General features: G+C 41.6%; 1 protein-coding gene across 3 annotated transcripts in view; it reads left to right on the forward strand.

Annotated features, from left to right (window-relative positions):
- The window catches only part of nr5a2 (nuclear receptor subfamily 5, group A, member 2), a 106,832-nt gene that overhangs the window by 8,614 nt on the left and 81,925 nt on the right, over positions 1-16,293 (forward strand). The window contains exons 2-5 of one of the 3 annotated variants that reach the window (XM_029706306.1): positions 4,498-4,629; positions 7,212-7,330; positions 9,699-9,840; positions 14,723-15,402. In XM_029706306.1, the coding sequence (XP_029562166.1) occupies positions 4,498-4,629; positions 7,212-7,330; positions 9,699-9,840; positions 14,723-15,402 (1,073 nt within the window). Of the gene's footprint in view, positions 1-4,497; positions 4,630-4,655; positions 6,947-7,211; positions 7,331-9,698; positions 9,841-14,722; positions 15,403-16,293 lie in introns of those variants that run through there. The other 2 variants (XM_029706307.1, XM_029706308.1) reach the window with 2 other exon arrangements.

A 16,293-nucleotide genomic window follows, 5' to 3' on the forward strand; every position in this document is an offset into this window, starting at 1 on the left:
TTCAAAGAAAACAGGCGCTGCCTCCACTATTCCACAACCATTTTAACATAACATAAAGCCCTGACGAAGGTCATGAGGCTGATACGTAAAGCTTTTTTTTTTTTTTTTACAAATTTTATTTCACCTTTATTTAACCAGGTAGGCAAGTTGAGAACAACTTCTCATTTACAATTCCGACCTGGCCAAGATAAAACAAAGCAGTTCGACACATACAACAACACAGAGTTACACATGGAGTAAAACAAACATACAGTCAATAATACAGTAGAAAAATAAGTCTATATACAATGTGAGCAAATGACGTGAGATAAGGGAGGTAAAGGCAAAAAAGGCCATGGTGGCAAAGTAAATACAATATAGCAAGTAAAACACTGGAATGGTAGATTTGTAGTGGAAGAAAGTGCAAAGTAGAAATATAAATAATGGGGTGCAAAGGAGCAAAATAAATAAATAAATACAGTAGGGGAAGAGGTAGTTGTTTGGGCTAAATTATAGATGGGCTATGTACAGGTGCAGTGATCTGTGAGCTGCTCTGACAGCTGGTGCTTAATAAAGCTAGTGAGGGAGATAAGTGTTTCCAGTTTCAGAGATTTTTGTAGTTCGTTCCAGTCATTGGCAGCAGAGAACTGGAAGGAGAGATGAAAGAAAGAGTGATACTATCAAGAGCAGTGTGCGGGTTCCTTCTTTTTTCTCAACATAATCTAATCACCTATGCTTAGTCTAATACATTGACAACTAAAAGATACCAAAAACGATATAGTCCAATCAACGTAAGCGAAATATGATGTGGCTTCCCATTGTACTTATTTCTGTGTGTGTGCATGCATGCGCGCAAGTAGAAAAAACATGTTGACTCACCCTACTTGTAGAGAAACGCCAAAGCCATCCTCCTCTTTCATGTTGCCTAAACGGTCTATGACTCTGTCAGATACGCTTTTAGTTTTTGTTGTCCTCGGCTACCTGACTAAAATCCTTGCTCACTAGCCTAACTTCCTTTCATGGGCAATGATGAACCAGGCCAGCTAGTTAACATTAGCCTAACGTTACTACATCTAGCTACATGTTGAACTTCCATACTCTCAAGCCAGGGGCACAATGTATGAATTTATGGTTGGATCAGAATAGCCGTTATAATCATTGGCCAGTACGGAGAATTAAGTAAACCCACAACTCCAAATCCCTATTTCCATCCATGGCTAATTTAGGAAAGGGATGATTTTAGCTAGTTATCTAGCCACCGGAGGACAACGACACAACAAGATGCAACAATTCAAGTTTTCTGTCAATGACGTTTGGCTTCTAATGTGATGTGATTGGTGTGAAGCCAAATTCAAACTTGCTTCCCTTGACACTTTTTTTTGGTGCGCCTGGACCATTCACAGCTGAGCTTACTCAGTTTAGTTCAACCCTGATTGGTCATTATTTTAGACTTTTTGTATCAAGGGAGGCCAAGTGCTCACTGGCTTCCCTCGCATTCAATGCTATGGGTGGCAACAATGTCATTCTCTTTTTAGCCACAGTAAAGATGGGCTATACATACAGAGACAAAGGGGCGCTGTAAAAGATAAATTAAAGATTAATTATTTTGTATGTTTATTTATTTATTTAAAATGTGTGGGGGGGGACTGACTTCCCTTGGCATTCATGAATACATGCCACTGGAACTAATTCAATGAAAAGTAAGTATAACAATAACTAAATGAGAAGTCACATCAACTTACTCTTGCAAGTTGTAACAGTAGAATGCACAAGGTGCAATTTTGAAATTGGGTAGTGTATCATCAGTTTCCCTCGTCATGCCAGTCATTGCATATTTTAGAGAGCTATTTATATACTGAACAAAAATATAAAAGCAACATGCAACAATTTCAAGATTTTACTGAGTTACAGTTCATATAAGGAAATCCGTCAATTGAAATAAAGAAATTAGGCCCTAATCTATGGATTTCACATGACTGGGCAGGGAGCATCCATGGGTGGGCCTGGGAGGACATAGGCCCACCCACTGGGGAGCCAGGCCCAGTCAATCAGAATTAGTTTTTCCCCACAAAAGGGCTTAATTACAGACATAAATACTCAGTTTCATCAGCTGTCCGGGTGGCTGGTCTCAAGACGATCCCACAGGTGAAGAAGCCGGATGTGGAGGTCCTGGGCTGGCGTGGTTACGCGTGGTCTGCGGTATTTAGTCCGGTTGGACGTACTGCCAAATTCTCTCAAATTAAGTTGGAGGTGGCTTATTAAGGTAGAGAAATTAACATTCAATTATGTGGCAACAGTTTTGGTGGACATTCCTGCAGTCAGCATGCCAATTGCACACTCCCTCAAAACTTGAGACATCTGTGGCATTGTGTTGTGTAACAAAACTGCATATTTTAGAGTGGCCTTTATTGTCCTCAGCACAAGGTGCACCTGTGTAATGATCATGGTGTTTAATCAGCTTCTTGATATGCCACACCTGTCAGGTGGATGGATTATCTTGGCAAAGGAGAAATGCTCACTACCAGGGATATTAACAAATTTGTGCACAAAATTTGAGAGAAATAAGCTTTTTGTGCATATGTATCATTTCTGGGAACTTTTATTTCAGCTCATGAAACATGGGACCAACACTTTACATGTTGCGTTGATATTTTTGTTCAGTATAACTTGTAATAAATATACAGATCAGCTAGCCCATGCCAGCTAACGTTTTTCACTAGGTTCTTAAGCCCATAGATTCTGTAATAATGTTTGAGTGACTCAAATATCACAGTATCACAATACTGGAAGGGGGGCCTGAGGGAACAAGTTTGGGAACACCTGACCTAGACAACCAGGTGAGGGGAGTTCCTTGCTAATCAGTGACCTTAATATATCAAGGGAGCAGCGAAAACCTGCAGACACTCAGCCCTCCATGGAACGAATTTGACACATATGCCCTACATGGTCACAGTGACTCTATTGGTTTGAGTAATGTAAGTAATGACTACAAAACCACTATAAGTTACTGCACTCAGCAATGGAGGCTGGTGGGAGGAGCTATAGGAGGACGGACTTATTGTAATGGCTGGAATGGTAAAAATGTAACGGAATCAAATGTGAGGTTTCCATATGTTTGATGTGTTTGATAGCATTCCGTTAATTCCATTCCAGCCATTACAATGAGCCCGTCCTCCTATAGCTCCTCCCACCAGCCTCCTCTCGTACTCAGATATATTAAACACAACAGGTTTCCTCAAAAGTTTTGAGTAATGACAGCACATTGGGGTTTAGAGTATAGGCCTACATGAATTGATATTTCCCGTCCTGTATTGATTTCTGTAAATATTAAGGAGAGAAATTAGATCATTTATACAAGTCATTGAGAACGTTTGGTAGCCTATTTAAAAAAAACGCAAATAAATGTCGCCTTTAGCAATATAGCATATTATAACTTGCTACTTTTTAAAATGCAAATATTTTGCCAAAGACATGGCAATATGTTTTGGGATATTAGCCTAAAACAAGGAACATTTGGGTCAAATGTACAGTTTTGTCACAATTGCATCGGATGGATATAGACAATATTTTAGAATTCATACATACAAGGGTAAAACGAACATGGCATTTGGTCTCAGTAAAATGGCACGTTTGCGCGCATAGTTTTCCATTAATTTATCGGATACCTGTTCCTTATAAAAACCCTAATTAGAACGAATAACTGATTACTATTATCATACTGTACCTCATTGTGTAAGCTATTTGTCTTCCGCTCCTCTGTGTCTAAGCTCGTTTTATTTTAACATTCACCTTCGTTTATTTCCTTGTTATCCCACTGCTTTTATTAAGTCCATCGTAAACTGTATAAACAGCTGTGATTTAGACAGTGCGTGGAAAACCGGTTAGAAGTGATGTCGCCTATCTCCGCACGCGATTGGAGCTAACCGTGTGATGTCAGAGTCCATGAGCCCCTGATTGGCGCGAGGCAGCGGTGTCAGTGTGGAGTAAACAAAGCAGCAAGGATAGGACTGAACTTCACATCCCACTACATCACAGATAGACCGAGTCCAACCTTACGCGAAGGAGGGGCCGGCGTGACAGTCTTTGCCATCCAGCCCGAAAGTTCCTTACAGTTCGCTAACTACACTTTCAAGACCCTTGTCAAAAGACGTGGAGAGGCCAGCGTATAGATGTATCGTTGCCCGGGTAGATTTGTTATTTTCATCACAGACAGAGCTAGAGAGAGAGAGAACTCGAAATCAGTGCGCTCCACTCCTCAACTTCGCGGCGAAACCATGTTCATATTCTAGGTTCAGCGGCATTGCTCCGTATTGCAATTTACGCAAGAGCACTATTCAGAATTAATTTACATTGGGCTCGCCGTTGCAGGCTACCCACTGGGTATGTAGCCTAGACATACAATGTCAGTTTAACCCGAGCCCGCTGCAGTTGAGCCACACAGTGAGCGCGCGGAATTTGGGAAGTCACTTTTCTCTGGTGTGTGTGTGAGAGAACCTGTGGTGACCCTCTCCCGTCCAGGTGGTCCACCGGACGGAGCTGAGTCTCCCGCTCAGCCCAGCGGAGCTGTCATGCTGCCCAAAGCCGACACGGAATCTTTGGGACTCGTTCGATCGCATGGAGAACAGGGGCACATGCAAAGGAATATGCAAGGTAAGAGATTGAGATCGATGTACGCAATATTGTAGACCGCATGTCCCTTGTGCCTTATCACAATCACGAGTCGTGTCATTTGTGCACAATACCAGGCGAAAGACCTGGCAGTGTTAGACAGAATAAGACAACAAACTCGTCTTGCCTCTCGCGCTTGCCTCTCTCATAGTTCACGTATTTCCTGATCATGCATTGTGCAACGACATCAGGGTGTATGCAGGGACGGTCAAGATGTTGCACTTGCGAATTCATCAGCGTTTCTATCACCGACTTTCTCCAAATAGTGCATGCCACATGATTGCATTGTGCAATCTATGAATTCATTAAAATCCCAATATTCACTGTGAGATATCATTCGGTTTAATTCATTGTTTTTTATTCCGACATATTATGAAATTAAAGGCCACAGTTTATCTATCATATAGCCAAAGTCATCTGATGGTATTTTACTAGGCTAATGAGTAAACCACCCGAAAGCTCACCCGATATCTACAATTTGCGTAATATGCATGATCTGATTCGCCAGCAGTTGTTGAATCCTGAAAAATTGGAATTCCCAAAATGTCACTAACTCTGGGCTATTATCTTTTAAACCTCGATTTCAGTACCATGCTTAATTATGTCAGTGATATCAAAATAGCTGTTTTATTCTGGATAAAATATTTTAGTTAACGTCACGTTTCTGTCAAAAGTTGATATAAAAAAGAGTGATAAGTGTAGAATCTTTACTCCAGAATGCAAATGCGAGCATGGAAATCATATAGTCCAGTCTTTGTGTCAGAGTAGGAATAGTCCTAAAACAAAACAAAAATTCGGAAAAAGTAGGCCTATGCAATGATTGAAAAATACCCAGTTGGCTTAGATACATTTTACTTGGATACATTTTTGTTTAGTTTACAAACTGTCACCTATAACCCGTTGTGGCAATTTAGTTTTGGTGTTACTTCTCATAATTCTAGACTAGTGCTTGCTTGAATTTCCCAAAGTTGAATAAGCTATGGAAATAAGATAACTCAAATTCTCATCGAAAAAAAGAGTTCTCTGCAGGCCTCTCGAATTAATATCTGTAAATCCCTTTCATTTTGCCAATTGTACATTTACATTTGATTTAAAATCAAGTCTCATGTGGCTTTGATTTTTTTTTTTAAACACCTGATAATGGAACAACAAACCTCAAGGAATAAAGGGCTAGAATTTCTATTGTGACTTTCTGTTTCATTTTGCACGGGTAGTTTCTCTGTGTGAGTGCACAAGCAAATGCCTCTCTCCAATTCATTTAAACATATATTTTTTAAAATCTACATTTTAGCTGGATATAGTTTTGAGGCTGCACGTGCTTAAGAGACCATAAGTAAGATTCGATAGCTTGGGTGATATCCTTAGGTTAAAGAATAGCTGTCTGAACTTGGCAAAAATCCAAACGGCTCAGAGTTCGCATACAACTTGGGCTATCCATGGGTTCTGCTCTCCTGTCATCAAAATACGAGGCCTGACACTTTCCTATCTAAGGGAGTTTTCGTGCAGGCAGATATGTTTGTAATACAGTAAGTAATAGGCTACATTATCAGTTAACTCTCTAACTCTCTAAAAGTTTTTGGGGGTTTAAAGTGCACTGCAGAACTTTCAAACCGCGAGAGGACTTGTTGCCTTTCAACTTAATATTCAGCGCTTATAAACGCTGCGAGATCAAAGGGTCAACGGAGAAAGAAATCAGCCGGCACAGGCAGAAAGATGCAATTGCAATTGAAAGTTAGCCTACATTATTTTATATAGAGTCTAATGTCGGGAAATCATTTGCCAGTTTTCCAGTCTGCTCTGGAATTCATTGGGATTTTTCTGTTTGATGTTTGCCACTTTGTATAAGAACAATAAATCATTTTGTAACCATTGTAAATGTCAGTTCAGCAGTTTGCTTAGCACTGTCATATATCCGCTCATCAATGCAACTATTGCCTTCGGCATTCATGCCCGTAATGTAGGCTAAAGCAGTGGCTAATGGAAAGTCAATACAAATGTAGGCCTACACATACAGGCTACAGCAGATAGGAACAATAGCGATTCAATGAGAGCATTTGTAAGTTCAATTTCAGAATCAGTTTTCTATTTTTATTTCGCCTGTTAGAGCGAAAGGTTACACTGTATGTCTTCATTTGTCTGTGGGCGGTAACATTTTCTCCTCGAATCCCTTACTCTATTTTACCATTTCCCGGATGAATTCACAACTTAAAATCATGAATATTTATGAAGCTCAGTTTCATATGTTTGCCCTGTCTGCGACTGGCGAGCAAGAGTGAGTGCTGCAAAGAGGGATACAGAGGTATATTTTCTTTCAGCTCCATCAAATAACATTATCCCTTCAAAAATGATAGTTTTGTGAAATGTCCTTTTTTTTGTGTGAAAGCTTTAAAATACAAATAAAACATATATTGAACATTTTATGGATGTCAAAAAAATATTCCATAACCTGAGGTCATTGTAAAGTTATTCAGATGTACACGTTAAAGATGGCTGCATTAGGCAGAGTTGGTATTTTCAAATTAAACAGTCTTTGTGCGCTCATGTGTGTATTTTATCTATTGCAGCCCCCCACTATAAAATGATGGACTACTCGTATGACGAAGACTTGGATGAGATGTGTCCGGTTTGTGGCGACAAGGTTTCTGGATACCACTATGGGCTGCTCACCTGCGAAAGCTGCAAGGTTTGTTCTTGTTTTTTCTTCTCCTACCCCTTTTCTACCCTTTCATCAGATTGTCTATCTGTGATTCTCTTGAACATCGCCTATAAGCAGCTAACTCCTAAATTTGTTTGTCTAATGAAGTTTCAAGTAGCCTACTTTAGTCGTATTTTTTTAAATGTTAATCTCTAATGTCGATTTGTGTATAGCTAGCCGTTCTGTGTATGCGGTACATATTTCTGCTTATGCTGGCATAATTTAAAACAGGTGTTATAGATTTAATCCGTTTTCTGACCATGAGATGTTACGTTTGCTTTGAGGATACCTTCAATAGCAACATTGCTTTAAAATGAGATCTCAAATGAGCGTCTTCAGCGAAATCATCTTGTATTTGCGATAAACTGTGGCAAATGTTCTACCAGCACAGTTCTAAATGGGATCTGTCTGGGTTTTAGGAACAGATTTGGGGTGTCATTTTTGTTGTACTGTGTAGTTATTTCAACGGAAGCTGTGTGTTTTGGACTGGAAAAAGATTGGGGTTTGGAGCTTTTTTTAATCGTTTCTCACCAGTCTACCCACACTGCCGTGGGTCTGAGAAGGGTAGTATCAGGACTCATGTCTAAACGCACACAAAGTAATACAGTGTTAGTCTGCTTTAAACCTGTACAGACACACATGCGCACATACACACGTACATGGGCACATGCAAGCGGACACAAGCATGCACACATACACATGCGCAGGCAAGCAGGATGCATGCACGCTCACACACACGCACACACAATCACTGACTTGAAAATGAGTGAAATACTGTACATTTTAACTGGTCTGCATTAGGCTCTTCCCATAGCCGCTTGTTAGACACAGAAGCTGTGGGAAAAGTGTCGATTTGGATAAAGACACAGATACAGTGTACAGACACACAAACTCATCATAGGCCGCATACTGTACACAGAACACAAACGAGAAGTTGGGACAACCTGGACGTTGAAATCTTGCGGCTTTACGCAAATTCAGTTGTTGGTATCCACGCTCTAGTTTGGGTCTTACGTTGTTTATAGAACATGCATCAATCCGTATACTCAACGGATTTTTGTGTGTGTGTGTGTGTGTGTGGGGGGGGGGGGGGGGGTAATTACGTTGATGCATGTTTGTCTGGCTGAAGTCAGTAGACTGTCTGTCCACTGTGTCTAGTTTCTAGTCTAGTGCGGTTTTATTTTCATGTCACGAGCCTGCATCGCGATTGTACATTAAATCTATGTTTGGAATTTGGGGAAATATTGATCGTTTTACTTTTAAATGGGCAGGTTTAGGGGATTCTCCTGCTGGTATGGATCGGGAATACGTTAATACCTTTTCCCCATTAGATTTTTCCTGCTGCTTCTGAAAATTAATTCAATGGTGCAGGTAGAACGGTGTAATCCCGGAACTGTAAATTATGGATCTAATTTATTGGATTTTTTACTCTAACACTCATATTTTTGAATAATTAAATTGAGAGATAGATAGAGGAGATTTTACAAGTCAATTCTGAAGTCTTCATAGGGCCGTGTAAGTGTGAATACCAAGGTATATGTGGCTGGAATTGCAACAGGTTGCTTCATGAAAATACTGAACACCTATTTGATGATGTGACTCATAATATTGTATTAACACTCTATGTTTAAACTCACAATGAGAACAGAAGTATATTCTATACTTTTCATCAAACACTAATTCAAGTATAAGTAACATAGGATTTGTATTCATGCATCTGTCTCATCACTTACCCAAAGTACATATTTATGTATGAGGAAAATTATTACTTTCATGTGAGTAACAATTCAGCATTAGCACTGAAAAGTAGTAGGGTGATGTTACTATGTTAATCGCATAAGAATAAGAATTAGTATGTGTTATACCAAGTAGACTATATCAGATTTTGGGTTTGCCATCATTTGCTATCATTTGATATCAGCATTTTCACTATTCAGTTCAGTTTAATTCAGTACCAGACATTGAACTGTGAAGCCCAACTCTCATATCATTGTCATGAACAGGAGCTGGTATCAATAAATGTTTTATTTGTGTGTGTTTGTGTGTCTGTTTGGGATCATTTATTTGTATTTATGGCTGCAATTATGTGTATACGTAGTCCGTTTATCATGCACACACAAGTATATTTGTTTTGTGTGAATATAGTTTTGGTTGTTTGGATGTGTTTTCTGTGCTTCCATTCTGTGATTCCTTTAGTGTTCACATCACTGTGTATATGCCTGTGCCTGTGATTGCTTCCCATTGTATGCCTGAGTGTGTGTGTGTGCGGCACGCTCTAGTATGTGTGTGTGTGAATAGAGCAATTACAAACGTTGGGGTCATAAGTGTTGACATCTTAGTTCTTGCCTTTCCACAGGGCTTCTTCAAGCGCACGGTTCAGAACAACAAGCGGTACACATGTATAGAGAACCAGAGCTGCGCCATCGACAAGACACAAAGAAAACGCTGCCCTTACTGCCGCTTCCAGAAGTGCCTTACCGTCGGCATGAAGCTGGAAGGTAAGGACACCTCTTGTTAATGAGATTATGAAGCAGTAAGACAAGGTCATAGTATAGTTAGGGTCAGGATTTGACTTACGTCAGTGCATGACAGACTTGTGTTCAAGTAGTATTTCTTTCTCTTTCAAAAACTTTGAGGACTTTGATCAAATTGTGCAGAGTGCCAGATGTTCGGGTTTTGCACTTTTGGGACTACTCCATCGGTTCCATTGCGCCAGGCGACTTCAGTCACACCCAGCTAAAGTATTTGAAAGAAAACAAATACAATTTGAGCTCAGAGTCTGGTGCACAGACCACGCTTATTGGAGTGGGAATTTAGCATGGGCACCCAAATAATCAGTAAAGATGTGGAAATTCTCCAGTCCACTATCTTTGATCTCCCTAGCGTTAATTGGAACGTTACGGCCATATTCAAACAAAACTGTTATGTGGAAGTTTTGGGGCAAAGGAAAAACAAACACGTTTGAATTGGTATCACCTAAGGTTTTCAAAGGTTTCTACTGTTGTTGTATAGACATAGGTTGATGTAGAAGTTTCCCTAAACCACAGATCGAGGTTGAGATACTCCTACCCCAATCCTAACTTTTACCAGGTTAGGATTAGGGGAATGAACAAATATCTGACCCTGTATCAATGATGAGGGCCAAATTCAACCTACTCTGTAGAAATAATCCAAACACGTCCTGCTGGTACACAGAGGGGCGAGAAGTGAAAAGCAGCATTGGCTTGTCTTACCCCTGACACTCATATCTACTGGGCCCTCAGTCTTTAGCCTAAACCTTTCCTTGTTGAACCACAATCTTCATAAAACCATCCCATATTCATGTGTACTTTTAAGCGTTTTTAAGATAACAGTTCTTTTTTTGGAGTCTTTTCCTCTTAGCCCGCAGGAGTGTGGTTTTAATTACTATTAATTGTGAATGGCCGCGGGGCAGAATTTCAACGCCTGTCATTTTACAGCTTACTACGACGTGATTTGTTTTCATACGCTAGCAGCTGGGCGGAGGGGCCCTGCAGCGCTCTGTCTACTTCAGCCCAGGGGCAGAGCCAGGCAGGCGGGTGGACAGGCAGGGAGGCAGTGTGGAGAGTTGCCACAACCTGTAAAGAGCACAGAGCTAGAATCCTGATCTTCCAGACACAGCTTTCCAGTAAACACATAAATATATTATAAATATATTCAGACGGACCAAAAAAGGTGTTTACAGCTAGACCCATTCAGTCCTTCATTTTGGGCTGATTTTTTAAAAGAAAAAATTGTCGAATTGCAGTTAAATCCATTTTTAAAGGTAGGATAATTTTGGGGTTTGTTTTGCTTGTCGGAAGTTGTTCCTGTCTACCGATAAGTCAATAGACCTAGTCAATATCCAGTACAGTGTTGGGCTGGGGCTGTATATAGTGGTGAAAATACAGGCAGTCATATCTGAGTGACACAGACAGTATCCTGAGTCTGACATGTCTGCCATAGAGAGATTCAGTCCCTGTTATCTGGACTGATAAAAGCATGGCGACGCCTATCTATCCTGGAGGAAAAGGAGTCATTATGACGCCGTGACATATCCTTTTGTTGTGTATTTATGCGCATGATAAATAGTTTACCTTTAGCCTAATGTGTGGTCGGGGCTCATGATCTGATATCAGATTCACTTTTCCTGTTGTTGTGTCTTTCCTGTTGAGTGTGAATGAGCAATGTACAGATTACACTCTTCTTTTCCCTTGGAAAAGGTGCATTGGCACGGGTATTTTAACATTGACGAGTGTTAATATGAGTTAACATTTCTGAGTGTTAAAACATGTTTTAAAACATATTAGTGTTAAAATGTACCATACTTACTAATATCCGTAATTCATCTAATTTGGATAATTTACTTTGTTAAGTATGGTGGGAATTGTTTATTCCTGTTTTATTGCCCAACGCTAAATTGTCAGTAAATAGCTACTGTCATCCAAGAGCCTCGCAAGATGCCTGTCCCAGGTATCAACAGTAGGATTCAATCACCCGCACAATGCATGCACTAATAGCACACTGCTGAAAAATCTCATGCTTCTAGGCCTAAAAAACATATGTTTATTTAAGCATATACTTTATGGTAAGTACTATTCAGTCATTTAAACAAAACATATTATCCCATTTAGATTCTCACTGTAACATTCAATATCACTGTTAAGGAAAAACATAACTTGTTTTCCGCAGTGCAGGTTTGATTGAACCCCTGCCCGAATCCTAATATTTCCACACAGATAAACGGAATTGTCTCCTGTGTGTTTGTGTTTTCCCTCCGTCCTCCTTTTTTTCTCTCCTCCCTTTCTCCCTGCCCTGTCTTGTTTCCCTTTCTACCTGCCGAAGGAACGGAAGCCAGACTCCTGTCCCATTACTTATGCATAGGTATCATAGGTATTCATGTGTGTGCGTGGGGTAGCGCGCATCCAGAGTGGGAACCGGGCAGACATGACAAACAGGGTGTCAGAACCTGGCCAGGGGAGCCATTAATATGCTGCTGCCCGACAGGGATCCTCACCTACGCTCACTTAATATTCCTGTATATTAAACACTCATAAATCAGACCATAAGCAGAGCCCTTTGTGCCGCGGCGGGCCGGGCCCGGGATGGAGTGTAGAGTGTGTGTCTGTGTGTTTGTACCTAAGCCCCAGCCTTATACTACAGTCCTATACTCTAAACTTATACCACAGCCCCTGCCCCAGCCTTAAACCTCAGCTCCTGACTTATACAGTACAGCTCCCCAGTATGAAACCCCAATCCCAACCTCAGCTAGCCCTAACCCTCAATCCCCCAGCTAATGCCCCATCCTCTCCCCAACCCCATCCCAGATTAATCTGTACAACATGCATGTAAATAACCTTGTTTAATTAGACACAAGGAGGGTGAAAGAGAGAAAAAAACTGCTATCAAAAATGCTCCAGTATTCATGATGTGAGTCCCAGGTTCAGACCTAATTGTGTTTTCCCAAAAGGGCCGACTATTAATTTTCAGCTTATTAATTACCCTGTTGCTCTGAGTCATTAATAGTTAAAGTCGCAACAATAATGTATAATGGATCCACGGGATCCACGTTCCAAATGTTTTCCTTTATAGTGCACTACTTTTGACCAGGGCCCATACGGCTCAGGTCATAAGTAGTGCACTATATACAGTATATCTTGTTTTTGGTGTGTGTCACTTAGCCAGTGACGGGCTCTTCTTGTAGGCGCCAGTGTCTGCGGACCCTATGTGCTTGACCTTACCTCTATCTCTTATCAGTGCTGCATCAGTGTGTGATACCCTCTGTACTGTGTGTCTGCGGCCCCTGTGCTCTCCCCTCTAAGCCCCTCTTGGCCCCTTTCTCAGATCACCGCCACTGTGACAGACACTGCTGTGACAGAGACCATTAATACTACTCCCAAGGCAGCTGTTGGTCCAGCCCCCTTCTAATCACTTTATGTATTTCAATACCTACTCCCTACTAGAGATATTAGATATTAGTGGCCTGAGTGCTCGACGGTGTGTCCGCCCTGACCCAGTATTGTAGAGATGGAACGGGGGTGGGCGGATGGGGTCCCGCCTGGTTCACTCTCCCACCGAGCCCAGTGTAGCCAGTCTGCTGCCTGCTCCACTCCACCACAGCTCGGGCATAAGAGATAAATAATTAAGCATAGATAATTAACAGGGGGGCACCCGAGAGAGAGAGGCAGAGAGACAGTCTCCCCCCTTGGCATGCATGGTGCAGATCATACATGGTCCGCCGTGCACCATGGAGACAGTCTCATTCATTAGCCCGAATGAAGCTGTGATCCTCGGAATCTTGGGATCATTCGGGATTCTGCTGGGGTTTTCATATGATGTTTTGCGATCATTAGGAAATGTACCATTTTTGTCATGTTTGTACTCTGGTTTGATTTTCAGTGTTAACACTTTTCAGTGTTTTGAATTAGGGTAGTTCTTAGTGTTAAAACCTTTCAGTGTTTTGAATTAGGGTAGTTCTTAGTGTTAACACTTTTCAGTGTTTTGAATTAGGGTAGTTCTTAGTGTTAACACTTTTCAGTGTTTTGAATGAGTGTCATTTTCAGTGCTAACACTTTCCAGTGTTTTCAATGAGGGTAAATCATTTTCAGTGCAAACACTTTTCAGTGTTTTGAATGAGGTTAAATAATTTTCAGTGTTAACACTTTTCAGTGTTTTGAATGAGTGTAGGCATAAATAATGTTAATTTTGACCTCACTCTTCTCATTTGGACTGATGATATATGCTTGGAGAAATTACTAATAACCTTGTTGTCTGGTATGTAATCAGGATTACATAGGTTCATAAAAGTTACTGTTTCGGTAACTAGCGTTTACAACCTGTGTGAGTGACAAAACATGCCATGCATGTGAAAGGTAACACGTTATGACAAGGCTGTATTTCCCTGCTCTGAGACATCCTTGTTCTCCAGTGCAAAGGTCAACACAAAGTGTAGTAGTCATTGATCGTTTTTTTTCCTTTTATGCATGAACTATAAGATGAAATGGGAGCTCTGTGTTAAATGGCCATTGTAGATATCTCTATGATTCATCAATGCCAATAGTTTGGTGTGGGTTCTTGTTATGAACACATGGGGGTCATGAATGACATTTGCTCAGAGGTCTCAAACTCCTGGCTCATGAGCTGCCTATTTGTGGCCCGCGGATTGGAAGTTTCAGAACACTGGCTTAAATAGACTCCAATTACTTTTTATTTGATCAGTTTATCAATATTGCTAATATCTTTTTCTCTCCTTCAACACCCGCCAGGAGAATGTGTTCCTAGTCACCTTACCTGCTAAAATGAATGGAAACACATGTAGATGTTATCATGACACTAACGTCCTCTTCTCCTGTCCTTCCTCTCCTGTCTGTCTGTCTCCGTCAGCTGTCAGGGCGGACCGCATGCGTGGAGGCCGCAACAAATTTGGCCCCATGTACAAGCGCGACCGGGCGCTCAAGCAGCAGAAAAAGGCACTGATCCGCGCCAACGGCCTGAAGATCGAGGCCATGACCCAGGTGATGCAGGCGGTGCCCACCGACCTCACCATCTCCTCTGCTATCCAGAACATCCACCAGGCAGCTTCCAAGGGCCTGCCGCTCAGCCACCATGGTCACCCGCACCACGCCGCCCTGCCCCACACAGACTACGACCGCAGCCCCTTCGTCACGTCGCCCATCAGCATGGCCATGCCCCCGCATGCCGGCTCCCTCCAGGGCTACCAGGCAGCCTACGGCCACTTCCAGAGCACCCGCACCATCAAGTCCGAGTACCCGGACCCGTACACCAGCTCGCCCGAATCCATCATGGGCTACAACCCGTATATGGACGCGTACCAGACGGGCTCGCCGCCCAGCTTCCCGCACCTCATCGTGGAGCTGCTGAAGTGCGAGCCTGACGAGCCCCAGGTGCAGACCAAGATCCTGACCTATCTGCAGCAGGAGCAGGCCAGCCGGGGGAAGCACGAGAAACTCAACACGTTCGGCCTAATGTGCAAGATGGCCGACCAGACGCTGTTCTCCATCGTGGAGTGGGCCCGGAGCAGCATCTTCTTCCGCGAGCTCAAGGTACGTGGGGACACTACACACAGACACCATGTTGAATTTTACATACATACTGTATGTCTGTTTTAATTGTTCATGTGCATCATTCAAAAGGTTTAACGTGCATATAGACAAACACTAGTCAAACACATATACAGTACATCTGTATTGTATATACAGTACATTGGTTTTCTATATTTTCATACATAATAACATACATCATTTTTTGTGGTTGCTAAACTACTGATGATGTGAATTAAATTAGATATGTTGGTTAGCTAACTACAATATACAACAAGTCATGCATATTACACATATCAAACTCGATCATATACATGTATTATATCTTGATATATTTTCTGATCAATACACAATAGGATCGTTATACCTACCCTATTTGTGTGGCCTTGCATAATGCATCCTGCATTTTGTCCAAACGTTCAATGTTTCAACCCAATGTTGTTATCCAAAATTGACAGTTTACCACACACACACACCCCTGTGATCTCGCTCCTCGTCAAACCCACCCTAATATTTTATCTTCACCCGCCTTTAATCTTTCCCTTTTATGTGTCCGCTCGACACTAATGCAATGTGTACGAAGCTGAGAGGGAAGGCTGCGGTGTAGCTTTAACCGTATATCTCTCATCCTGATCAAAATTCAGTAGCCAGCCCTATTTACACACTGTGACACATTTCGGGTATGGGTTAGGAAAACTTTGACTGGCCGCCTTCAGGCTCTTTTCATTCAAAGCAGCGGGATCCACTGCTCTTGGTTTTGATTTGAATTTTGGATTTGATGTGCCCTTTTTCCCTGTATCATTTTTGAGATCCAAGTAGGCAGGGGCTGTATGAAAATATTGAAATGCAAATAAAATATTACCACAGGCCCACAATGCATGCATCACAGCGGCA

Source organism: Salmo trutta, chromosome 22 (assembly GCF_901001165.1).
Source record: "Salmo trutta chromosome 22, fSalTru1.1, whole genome shotgun sequence".
Lineage (NCBI taxonomy): Eukaryota > Metazoa > Chordata > Actinopteri > Salmoniformes > Salmonidae > Salmo > Salmo trutta.